Source organism: Carcharodon carcharias, chromosome 10 (assembly GCF_017639515.1).
Source record: "Carcharodon carcharias isolate sCarCar2 chromosome 10, sCarCar2.pri, whole genome shotgun sequence".
NCBI lineage: Eukaryota > Metazoa > Chordata > Chondrichthyes > Lamniformes > Lamnidae > Carcharodon > Carcharodon carcharias.
This window is the reverse complement of record NC_054476.1, coordinates 56,592,088-56,605,082: the sequence shown is the minus strand read 5'-3', so window position 1 is coordinate 56,605,082 and position 12,995 is coordinate 56,592,088. Positions and strand designations below refer to the sequence as shown.

General features: G+C 41.2%; 1 protein-coding gene across 3 annotated transcripts in view; it reads right to left on the bottom strand.

The window, feature by feature from the left end:
* The window catches only part of gatd1 (glutamine amidotransferase class 1 domain containing 1), a 31,640-nt gene that overhangs the window by 15,408 nt on the left and 3,237 nt on the right, over positions 1 to 12,995 (bottom strand). For all 3 annotated transcript variants that reach the window (XR_005944196.1, XM_041197288.1, XM_041197286.1), the window contains exons 2-6: positions 10,907 to 10,983; positions 9,594 to 9,699; positions 8,760 to 8,867; positions 6,353 to 6,447; positions 3,369 to 3,462 (exon numbers count right to left, since the gene is read on the bottom strand). Coding sequence is in view for 2 of the 3 variants with exons in the window: in XM_041197288.1 (XP_041053222.1) it covers positions 3,369 to 3,462; positions 6,353 to 6,447; positions 8,760 to 8,867; positions 9,594 to 9,699; positions 10,907 to 10,983 (480 nt within the window). In the remaining variant the exon portion in view is untranslated. The remainder of the gene's footprint in view (positions 1 to 3,368; positions 3,463 to 6,352; positions 6,448 to 8,759; positions 8,868 to 9,593; positions 9,700 to 10,906; positions 10,984 to 12,995) is intronic.

Genomic DNA, 12,995 nt, shown 5'->3' with positions numbered 1-12,995 from the left:
TCCAGATCCACAGCAATGTGGTTGACTCTGAAATGCCCTAGTTGTATCAAACTGTTAAAAAGTCTAAAAGGAATGAAACTGATGGACCACCCAACATCGACCAAGGCACTAGAAATGACAACGGCAAACTCAGCCCTTTAGACCCTGTGAAGTCCTCCTTACTAACATCTGGGGGCTTGTGCCAAAATAGGGAGAGCTGTCTCACAGCCCAGTCAAGAAAACAACCTGTTGTTGTCTGTAAGGCATGATTCTGTGAATATGACTATGTCCCAGACACCACCATCACCATCACCATCCAAGGGTATGTCCAGTCCCATGGCAGGCCAGACCCAGGTGATGTGGCGGTACAGTGGCATGCATTTGGGCGGGGGTTGTCCTGGGAGTCCTCAACACTGACTCCAGACCCATGAAGTATCATGGCATCTGTTCAAATATAGGCAAGGAAACCATCTGCTGATGAGCTGGGAGTCCTCAACATTGACTCCAGACCCCATGAAGTCTCATGGCATCAGGTCAAACATGGGCAAGGAAACTGTCTACTGATTACCACCTACCGCACCCACCCCAGCCCCCTCAGCTGAATAAATCTACTCCTCCATGTTGAACACCATTTAGAGGAAGCACTGAGGGTGGCAAGGGCACAGAGTGAACTCTGGGTGAGGGATTTCAATTTCCATCATCAAAAGTGGCTCGGCAGCACCACAACAAACCGAGCTGGCCGAATTCAAAAGGACATAGCTGCTAGACTGGGTCTGCAGCAGGTGGTGAAGGAACCAACAAGATCGGAAAACATACTTGACCTCATAGACGCATCTGTCCACGATAGTACCAGTAGGAGTGACAACCGCACAGTCCTTGTGGAGACAAAGTCCCATCAAGTCAGGATTTCCAAGTCATCGCCAACAAGAGAGAGCCTAACCATTGCCCCTTGACTGTCAATGGCATTACCATTGCTGAATCCCCCGCTATCAACATCTTGGGGTTAACACTGACCAGAAACTGAACTGGACACCATGTAAATACTGTGGCTACAAGAACAGGACAGAGGTTAGGAACCCTGTGGCAAGTAACTCACCTCCTGACTCCCCAAAGCCTGTCCTCCATCTACAAGGCACAAGTCAGGAGTGTGATGGAATACTCCCCACTTGCCTGGATGAGTGCAGCTACAACAATACTCAAGCAGCTTGACACCATCCAGGGCAATGCAGCCTGCTTGATTGGCACCCCTTCCACAAACATTCACTCCCTCCACCACCGACGCACAGTGGCAGCAGTGTGACGATCTACAAGATGCACTGCAGGAGCTCACTAAGCCTCCTTAGCCAGCACCTTCCAAACCCACAACTATTACCATCTAGAAAGACATGGGAGACAGACACATGGGAACACCACCACCTGATAGTATCTCCTCCAAGCCACTCACCATCCTGACTTGGAAATATTTTGCCATTCCTTCATTATTATCTGGTCAAAATCCTGGAACTCCCTCCTTGACAGCACATGGAATGCAGTGGTTCAAGGGCAATTCAAAATGAGCAATAAATGCTCGACTAGCCAGCGACACTCAGATCCCATGAATGAATAAAAAAAAAGCCCCAGGATTCCTACAAGTAGGAAATAATACCGAATATTTATATTTTTTTTTTTACAGTTTATATAAACGACTTGGATGAAGGGACTGAAGGTATGGTTGCTAAATTTACTGTTGACACAAAGACGGGTAGGAAATTAAGTTGTGAAGAGGACATAAGGAGGCTACAAAGGGATATAGATAAGTGTGTGGGCAAAGGTCTGGCAAATGGAATACAATGTGGGAAAATGTGAAATTGTCCATTTTGGCAGGAAGAATATAAAAAGAAGCATCTAATTGGTGAGAGATTGGAGAGGTCTGAGATGCAGAGGGATCTTGGGGGTCCTAATGCATGAATCACAAAAGGGCAGTATGCAGGTACACTAAGTAATTAGGAGAGCTAATAGAATGTTATCATTTGTGAGGGGAATTGAATATAAAAGTAGGGAGGTTATGCTTCAGTTATACAGGGCATTGGTGAAAACACATCTGGAGTACTGTGTAAAGTATTGGTCTCCTTATTTAAGGAAGGATGTAAATGCATTGGGAGCAATTCAGAGAAGCTTTACTAGACTAATAACTGGAATGGGCAGGTTGTCTTATGAGGAAAGGTTGGACGGGATAGGCTTGTATCCATTGGAGTCTAGAAGAGTAAGAAGCAATTTGATTGAAACCTTTAAGATTCTGAGGGACCTTGACAGGGTGGATTTGGGGAGGATGATTCCTCTTGTGGGAGAATCTGGAACTAGGGGCCACTACTTAAAAATAAAAGTTTGCCCAATAAGGAGGAATTATTGCTCTAAGGGTCGTGAGTCTTCAGAACTCCCTCCTCAAAAGGTAGTGGAAGCAGAGTCTTTGAATATTTTCAAGGCAGAGGTGGATAGATTCTTGATAAACAAGGGGGTGAAAGGTTACAGGGGTTAACCAGGAATATAGAGTTGAGGTTACAATCAGATCAGCCATGATGTTATTGAATGGCAGAGCAGGCTCAAGAGGCCAAGTGACCTACTCCTGCTTCTAAGTCATATGTACTAATTTGTAAGCATTTGTGGAGATTCCGGAATCAATTTATTAAAGAGTAAGACAAAAGTAGATCACTCCCACTTCTAATAATTATTTTCCCATTGCAGCATGTCATATCCTTGCTGTTACACAGCAACATGAAAGTTCCATTTATATGTACATTAATTTATTTTGTTTCAACAAAAGGTATGTCAGCTATAAATCAAAGAAATCCCTTTTGCTCCAACTTTTATCAGCAGTGAAAACTTCCCTTAGAACCAGATGTGTAATGACCGGGTTAGGGCTCACTGTGATTATCCTTCACAGCTTTCAGCATTCACTCTCTGGTCTGAGATTAATTACAGCCATCTGGATGAGGTGCAAGAGTTGCCAATCCTCTTGGAATCTTATCCAGTGTTCGAGTGCCTTCAAAGCACAAAGTGGGAAAAATTGGGGGATAAACTGAAATGAAAACATTGAGTCATGTAATGATCAAGGTCGCTTTTCTTTTTTAAAAGGAAACTCACACCAATAATCATTTCAGCTTCCCCTTAAACAAAAACAAACCTTACTGTGATGAAAACTCCAGCATTGTCCAGTTTTTGCACTGATTTTATGATGCCACAATCCAGACTTCACCCAACAGTAGCAGCTTGGACTCACAGGAATGCAACATTCAGCTAAATAGATATCAGTTCAATGTTTTTACGGAAGATTTATACAAATCAGAAAAGGAAGCCAAAAAAAATCCCTTAATTACAATCATTGGGCCAACATAGAATCAAAGACGACCTACCACTGAAGGTGGCTCCAGAGTCTTTCACAAAATCCTCCATAATGACTGGAAGGCTTGCAAAATCTTTCCTCCTCACCAGCTCAAAGACAGAGGGCTATGAAGAGAAATGGTCAATTATCCATTTATTCAAATAAATTGCAATAGCTCATCTTAGACCAAATCATCATCTTTCCATATGATCAGCACTATCAACAGAGCTGCATCAGCAACCTAGAATGCTCCTGCATGGCACAGTCATTGTTAGAGTAATTAAACATAGCTTATTTATCAAAAGAACTATAAAGTATCATTTGAGTTTTCAAAATATATATGCCTACAATTTTTGGGGGTTTGAGGGGGAAGTCAGCAAAATGGCCTGGGGAGGGGAGGTGGTGGCGTAGTGGTATTGTTGCTGGACTAGTATTCTAAAGACCCGGGGTAATGCTCTGGGGATCTGGGTTCGAATCCCATCACAGCAGATGGTGAGATTTGAATTCAATAAAAATCTGGAATTAAAAGTCTGATGATGACCCCAAAACCACTGCCAATTGGCAGAAAAACCCATCCGGTTCACTAATGCCCTTTAGGGAAGGAAATCTACTGTCTTTACCTGGTCTGGCCTATATGTGACTCTAGATCCAAAGCAATGTGGTTGACTCGTAAACGCCCCTGAACAAGGGCAGTTAGGGATGGATTTTTTTTAAATGCTGGCCTAACCAGCGACATCCACATCCCATGAATGAATTTTTAAAAATGGCATTTCTTAGATGATCTCTAGACAATGAGAACCCAAAGAAAATCAAGGCCATGGAGATTTAGCAGTGAAGGGGAATCATCAAAAAGGACATTTATTTCAATGCAATGGACAATTGCCATTCAGTAAAAATAAAATAAACTTTTTTCTCGCCTCCATGTTACTTACATATTATTGTTTAAAAAGGGAGGAAGGGCTAGCTTGAGTAATGATAGGCCAATTAGCCTAACCTCATGCAATGTTTGATGTCTTTTCATGGATTTTAAGCTTTTGACAAGGTCACGCATGGCAGACTGATCAGTAAATTAAGAGCACATGAGTTCCAAAGGGAAAGTGGCAAGTTGGATCCAAAATTGATCCAATGGCTAAAGGCAAAGGCTTATAGTCGACAGGTGCTTTTACGACTGGAAGGCTGTTTCTAGTAACGATTGCAGGACTCAGCACTGAATCACTTGCTGCTCATGGTTATGTCAATGATTTGGACTTAAATGTAAGGGACATATTTAAGAAGTTTGCAGATGATACAAAATTGGCTGTATGGTTGATAGTGAGGAAGAAAACTGTCGACTGCATGAAGATATCAATGGGCTGGTCAAGTGGACAGAAGAGTAGCAAATAGAGTTTAATGCAGAGAAGTGTCAAGTAATGTATTTGGGGAGGAAAAACAAAGCAAGGGACATACACAATAAATAGTAGGAATCTGTAAAGTGTAGAGGAACAAAGGGCCCTTGGAGTGTATGTCCACAAACCGCTGAAGGTAGCAGGACAGGTAGATAACGTCAAGAAGGCGTATGGTATACCTTCCTTTATTGGCTGAAGCCTGGAATAGAAGAGCAGGGAAGTTATGCTAGAACTGTATAAACCCCTAGTTAATGCAGTTTTAGTCACTGCATTACAGGAAGGCTGTGATCATACTAAAGAGGGTACAAAAGAGAGGTCATTGCCAGGAATGGACTGTTTTAGCTATGAGACAAATAATAGATAGACAGGGATTGTTTTCTTTGAATCAGAGGAGGCTGAGGCATGACTGAATTGAGGTGATATCACGATAGGTTCTTCCTGTCCATTCTATCTTAGTTAGCAGAAAGGTCAATAACCAGGGGGGTATAAATCCAAATTAATCAGTGGAAGGATGGGCAGGAAGTTAAGGAGCAATTTGTCACCTAGAAAATTAGGTTGGTGGGTGAGGGGGTATGAGGCGGGTGAGAGGAGGTCTGGAACCTACCGCTTGAAAGGGTGGCAGAGGTAGCAACCCTCATCGCATTTAAAAAACACTCGAATATGCACATGAGATGCTATAACCTACAGAGCTACAGACAAGAGCTGAAACGTGGGATGAGATTAGAAAGCTCTTTTTTGGTTAGCCTGTGCCAAATTCCTCCTTCTGTGCTGTAAATCTTTCTTTAATGCACTGCCAGTTAGGAAGCTGCAGCAATTACTTTTTAAAAATCATTTGTGGGATGCAAGCATCCCTGCCTAAACATTTATTAGCCATCCCTAATTGCCTTTGAGAAGGTGCTGATAAGGCATCAACTTGAACCACTGCACTTCATGTGTAGGTACATCCACAGTGCTGTTGGGAAGGGAGTCCCAGGGTTTTGACCCAGTGACAGTGAGGGAACAGCGATATAGTTCCAAGTCAGGATGGTTTGTGGCTTGGAGGGGAACTTGCAGATGGTGTTCCCATGCATCTGCTGCCCTTGTTCTTCTAGGTGGTAGAGGTTGTGAGTTTGGTAGGTGCTGTCGAAGCAGCCTTGGCGAGTTGCTATGGTGCATCTTATACATGGTACCTACTGCAGCCACTGTGCACCATTGATGGAGGGTGTGAATATTTAAGATGGTGGATGGGGTACCAATCAGATGGGCTGCTTTATCCTGGATGCTGTCAAGCTTAAGTGTTGTTGGAGCTGCACTCATTCAGGCAAATGGACAGTATTCTGCCACACTCCTGAGTTGTGCCTTGTGGACAGGCACAGGTGGACAGGCTTTCAGGAATCAGGAGAAGAGTTACTCCCACTGAATTCCCAGCCTCTGAACCGATAGCCACAGTATTTATATGGCTGACCCAGTTTACTCCCTAGTCAATGGTAACCCCTAGGATGTTGATGGTGGGGATTCAGCAGAGATGGTCATTGTCTGAAACTTGTGTGGCAGAAGAATTACTTGCCACTTACTAGCCCGAGCCTGATTGTTGTTAATATACCTATAATAAAAATATAAGTCTTCTTGTATATTTAAACCGAGCACTTACTCCAGTGACACTGTATCCCTGGAATATCCACGACTTGTCCTGGTTTGTAGCACAGCACAACGCAGCAGCTCCGTGTCCCACCACACAAATTGGTTCTGCAATTAAGACAAATGAAACAAAATTAAGTAAGGGCCAATCAAAATTTCCCCCTTATTGTATTCAGGAAAAGGTTTAACAAGTCTTGGAAAATAGATCCAAAGCAAATGCCTTTCACTGGTTAGAAGAGGTTCTGTATCACACAGCCACCTGTCTTAAACCAAATGTCTGGATATACAGTTACGTAATATGCTTAAAAGAAAAGCTGAAACTTAAAGAATGTGTATGTGAGGAAAGCAGCTAACAGGAGATAAGAATCTATATGATAGGAAACCTATAACTTAGGTTTCAAATGAAAATAGAAGCTGCAGAAGTGAGAAACAATTCAATGTTCCAAAAAGAGAAAGAAAAAGAATTCCAAAAGTTGTGTTCTTTAAAAATTTGTGTATGCAATACTAAGTAAGGTAATTTCCCTTTCCCCCTATTTACTTCTATATATTGCTTTAGAGAAATTAGTTATTAAACAGTATTAATAACCCTAAACAGATCATGAGTTAGCTTAATTTGGTTCTAAGAAAACCTTCTAATTTTGTATTTCTTTATCAGATCAATATTTTAATGAATGAATTATTTTTAACATACAGTGGCAGTTCTTATGTAGGTAAACATAACAGCTGTTGTACATAAGCATTAGGAGCAGGAGTAGGCCTGTAAAATGCATGCAATAACATAAGAGTGCACCAGTAACATACTGCAAGCAGCAATGGAATGAATAGCTAAGAAAAAAATCCGACAAAGTTGTGGGAGTACTATTGGCCAGAACACAAGGCAAGTTCTTTTTCCGATAGTGCCGCAGAAACTTTAAATGTCCACTTGAACTAGCAGGCAAGATCTTTGTTTAACATCTTATTGGAAAAGATAGTTCATCCCACATTAGAAACCACAATAAAAGGAACAACAGCAAAAAAAAACACCCAAGACAAAGTTCACAGTTTGGTGACTGTCATCTAGCAACACTTTCCCCCAGTTCTGATTTCATTTGATACATCAAGTTCACAAGCACAGTCATATTGATAACATGGGATTGAGTCCAGGCTATGAAATGGGAAGGGGCGAAAGAGGCGGCAGGAGCTGGGGAGTACAACTGAAGGAACAAAACGCTTGTACGGGATAGGTGGAAGATGAGTTTTGGATTGAATGGGTTTGAAAAGAATTGAAGAGGTCACGGTGAAGAAGAGGGAAATGTTATTAATTGTTAAGTGCTTAAATTTGACTAGAATGCACACTTTTAATATTAAAATTCAAAAGTCTTCCAGCTAAGCATGCCCCTCAGTCTTCCCCAAGTCCAAAAGATAATTTGTCATCAAAATTTGGCTTTGCCCTTCAGGTTTTCATGTACTTATATTCATCCTCCTCCACACCACAAGTGAATTGCTCTGTATGGCGAGCAAACTACAGAAGCGGCTTTCATTATTTCAGGCTGAAACTAAACCCAAGTCCCAAAAAGTGAAGAAAAAGACTGCAGCTTGAGTCTTTCCTGGAACAAGACTGCACACACCCATTCTTGCTAAGTGTCCCTGTTCCCCTGTCCTCCACCACGTTCACTTCTAGTCCTTAGATCTTGTTTTTAATTCTCAGTTACATTTCACTTTATTTGAATAATCTTTCCAAGGCATAAACCTCAGCAAACAGTTTCTGCTTCAGGTTCTTGATTCTGTTTGCAGACATTCTATCACTGGAGGCCAATTACTCATCGTTCTGCTCATGGGGATCACTTCCAAACTCAATTCACCATTTTACTTCTGTTTTTTTCAAAACCTTCTTTATCGATTAATGCCTTCCTTAATTTCTAACCTGCTGCTCTCAGTCACTCTTTGCTCCAGGTAAAGTGCTCCATCGCAATCTTCATCATGAAGATAGCACTGAAGAAATAAAAAGCTCGTTCACTGCTCTGTTCAAAGCTAGGCTTGATAAGCTATGTTTTCACATGGATCAGAAGTTCACCAGTACCTTTGCACAAATGCCCATTCTTTTTGTGTAAACCTTGACAACAGGTCTTACCATTACAACCAAGTCCAATTTTTGTTATGAACCACATACACACCTTCCAGCAAGGGTTACTGGATAGCAATCTGGACAGGAACACTGTCTTGATTTGGCTTCATTGATCAAAGGGGTACCATGACCAACTTTAGCATCTCAACTACTGTTCTGAACGGGATCAGCTCATTCAGCACAGACTGGAAATTAGATTTTCCCCAAACATTCAATGCAAAACCCGGAACTTGAAACATTATAATCAAAAATTAGGTAGCTTCTCATTCAAACCTCCAGCACAAATTTACAGTGTGATTGAGAATAAATTACTCACTTTTCTCAGCACAGACATGCTGGAGAATCTTGGCCAGGTATCCATTGGTTGCAAGATCTACCATAGCACCAGGACAGTTAGGAATCAGGATAGCATTGTACCTAGTACCTGGAGACATAAAGTATGCAATTCAATAAGAAACGATCAAAACATTTTAGTTTACGTTTTTAGTTTATATTTGCCTTTAAACGTGTATAACTGACCACTGTATAGTTTAAAACATAAGTTGTTAAACTTGGTGTATGTAATTCACTGTAGAGAAAAACTACACAAGTCACAGGGGCATTAGCAGTACCTCTTTTTGTCAGGTCTCATTCCGACACTCTCTGGTGCCTCTTGCGCTTTGTACTGCTTACTCTTCAGACTCTCTCTCCCCCCACTCCCCAATCTCCTTTTACACTGTGCTCACTCTTTCTCACAGTCCTGGAACTTTTATTGTAAAACTGCAATAGTTGGACAACAAACTGCACAATCAGAATTAGTTACAGGAATATGTGGGAGTTGATATGGGGCATTTTGTAAATCATTTACTGTAAATAAAACAAATGGCACATTCACATCTTCATTTAAATCAGTCCAGTCTTTAAATGCATTCGCATCTTTTTGTTCTACAATTTAAGGCACCCATTACTCTGAATGCAAAATGAATTCTGATGCTGCCAACTGTAAACCTAAAGTTCACTTTCATTGTATAAACAGCATGATAATTATTTAATCCCACCCTCCAAAATAAGCAGAAATAACAACAAGCATCTATAGAGCTGATAACCTTAGATAACCTTCTGTATTCTAAATATACCAAACACTGCATCTCATTGTGGATGAGGTCCCCACCATCAATTGATTCCAACTTGGCCGGGTTCGCATATGGTTTCATACGGAAGTCCTGGATCCAGCGTATATTGTTCTCATCCAGCCCCACAAAATCCGCCGGCTTCCCCTATTACAAACACATACAGATAAAGCCCTTTTCATCAAATGGGTGCCAACTGGCTTGGATCAGAACTATGCTTCACAAACTGAAGAAAATGCAAAGCATTAAAGGTCAAGGGGAAGGCAAAGAGAATATTCACTGACAATTGCTTATATATGCCCAAAACATAGGCCCATCATTATAGGTTTTGAAGCAGAATCTGAGAAGTACACATCCTGCATAAGATTTTTTAATAATGTTAGCTAATACTCCATGACATTATACAGTGGGAGTTAAGACCAAGTGTAGTCTTCAGGTAAATAGAGTTAAAAAAATTTGAATAATTGGAACAAAACATGCAAACATAAAGATGTCCTCATTTTAATGTCATATATTCTGTCCTTATTTTTAGCTAATATGATAGTATTATATACACGATGGCAATTGGGAAGTCAAGAAGTAGAGCTGGTTAGAGCATGGGGCTTTCTGCAGAACAGACTGAGGAGCTGGAAGATTAAAAATAAAGCCATTCCAAGAGGATATATTTCACGTTATAATAAAAGATATCCAAATCCACATAATGGAAAACTTTTAACACAAAGATGTGAAAATGGGAAGCAAAGCTTTGTAGTCAGGAAGTGCATTTAGTCATATCTTTTCCAATAGAAATATAGATTTTGAGTATTAACATGCCTTTGCCATTCAGGTGAGCCATCCTTTCCCATACCAACATGGAATAGGTGCAAAAACAAAAATACCTTGAAAAACTCAGCAGGTCTGAGAGCATCTGCGGAGAGGGATACAGTTGACGTTTCGAGTCCGTATGACCCTTCATCAGAACTAAGAAGTATAGAAATGAGGTGAAATATAAGCTGGTAGAGGGGGGTGGGACAGATAGAGCTCAATAGGGGGCCCTATTGAGCTCTATCTGTCCCACTCCCCTCTACCAGCTTATATTTCACCTCATTTCTATACTTCTTAGTTCTGATGAAGGGGCATATGGACTCGAAACATCAACTGTATCCCTCTCCACAGATGCTGTCAGACCTGCTGAGTTTTTCCAGGTATTTTTGTTTTTGTTCTAGATTTCCAGCATCCATAGTAATTTGCTTTTATCTTAGTATGGAATAGATGCAGTTAGACTGCTTATTCATTTGGGAGAATGATTATTATTACTTGTATTGTAAGACAATGTAGTGGCTCGGTAAATAAAGGGTATGTCACTGGCACTTACCCCTGGAGTAGCAATCTGCAGGTTAAAAGCTGTGCTACATAGTGTATAGGAGTGATAAAACGATTGTGCAGATACACCTGGGGGGCAGGAGAGAAAGAGAGCCTGAATAAAAATAATTCGGTGCAATCACTTACCATTGCCATTTATAGTCATTACATCCCCATATATATGAGTGTAAAATGATTGTCTACTTTTAGTAACAGTATTCTGCTTTGTCATTACCATTTAATACCTTGAAAGGTTAATCTGCTTCTCAATACATAAGGTAAGGGCGAATTTAGAAACTTTTCAAAAGTTGGCAATAATTTCCATACCTGAAAAAAGTAACATTAAAGTCTTTATTGGAACAGAAGACTGATAGGTAGAGTGTTTTGCCCTGAAGGCACACCCCATAGGAACTGGATCAAGACTCATTTCTCACAGGGATGCTAGCATAGTCAGACTAAGATCCAAGAGACCTGATAAGTGCATGATCATAAACAGAAAGATTTTAACACATTACTGGAAAATAGACAACAGATGCTGTATGGTAATATAATCTAATACGATTTACTGCCTGTGGGTTTCATATGCAACTCTTGAAGTTTAAAAGATGCATTATTTACATTTTATTTGGCCCAGCTTTCTTTTAAAAATAATTTTTCAACCTGCCTTGTTAAAAAAAAATCGAAAATTCCAGCTGAAGCCAGTAAATATATTGATAGGCCAATCAGCAACAAACCTAGATATAACAGTTAATGCTTAGGAAGCCTGCCTCAAGTCCAGTTTAGATAGCAGTTTATCTCAGCTGTACCTCAGAAGGCTGTGAACTCAAGTTCCACTCTAGAGACTCAAGCACATAATCTAGGCAGACACTCCAGTGCAGTGCGGAGGGCACGCTGCACTGTTGGACGTGCCATCTTCCCATAGCACTATTCAAAGAAAAGCAGGACACACCTCCCTGGCCAGCATCTATCCCTCAAGAAACATTGAAAATAGTTGATCTGGTCGTTTATTTTGTTGTTATTTGTCGGACCTTGCTGTGTGCAAATTGACTGCTGTGCCGCTCTACGTTAGAGACTTCGAAAGTACTTAGTTGATTGCCAAGTACTTTGGAACACTCTGAAAGGTGCTACAAAACAGCAAATCTTTCTTTTCTTTCTTTCAGTCCGGTACAGCTATTATTGTTTTCTGGTTTACAAAGGAGAGATAGAAATCTAAGCCTATAATTGCACAGAGGGTTGTTGCTTTGGTTTACATCTCCATTACCTGTTAATAAAGTGGTTTTGCTGTTTGTAATCTAAGCCACAAACAAGTGGCATATATACTCCCACCACCTTCCAAAATTAAGTTAGGGCCCATGACATAACATGTCACCAATATACAGCAATAAGGCAAAAACTGTTCAATTCCCAGGATCACAAAGTTATCTACATACTGGATAATTAAAGGCACAGACAGTCCTGTAGACAGGAAACAGAGCCTTGCCCATGGAAGCAGCATGATAAAGGAAGGGCACTAGGTAAATTGCTGCCTTGGAGAGCCAGCCCAGAGACAACAGGCTAAGTGGCCTCCTTCTGTGCTGTAACCATTCTGTGAACATACTTTTTTTTATTATTCACTCATGGGATGTGGGCATCACTGTCTAGGACAGCAATTATTAACCATCCCTAATTGCCCTTCAGAAGGTGGTGTTGAACAGCCTTCTCAAGCCACTGCAGTCCCTGTGGTGTAAGTACACCCATAGTCTGTTAGGGAGGGAGTTCCAGGATTTTGACCCAGCGACAGTGAAGGAACAGCGATATATTTCCAAGTCAGGATGGTGAGTGACTTGGAGGGGAACTTCCAGCTGGTGGTGTTCCCATCTATCTGCTGCACTTGTTCTTCTAGATGGTAGTGGTTGTGGGTTTGGAAAGTGCTGTCTAAGGAGTATTGCTGAGTTCCTGCAATGCATCTTGTAGATGGTACAAGCTGCTGCCAGTGTGTGTCGGTGGTGGAGGGAGTGCCAATCAAGCAAGCTGCTTTGTCCTGGATGGTATCGAGCTTCTTGAGTGTTTTGGTGCTGCACCCATCCAGGCAAGTGGAGACTATTCCATCACACTCCTGACTT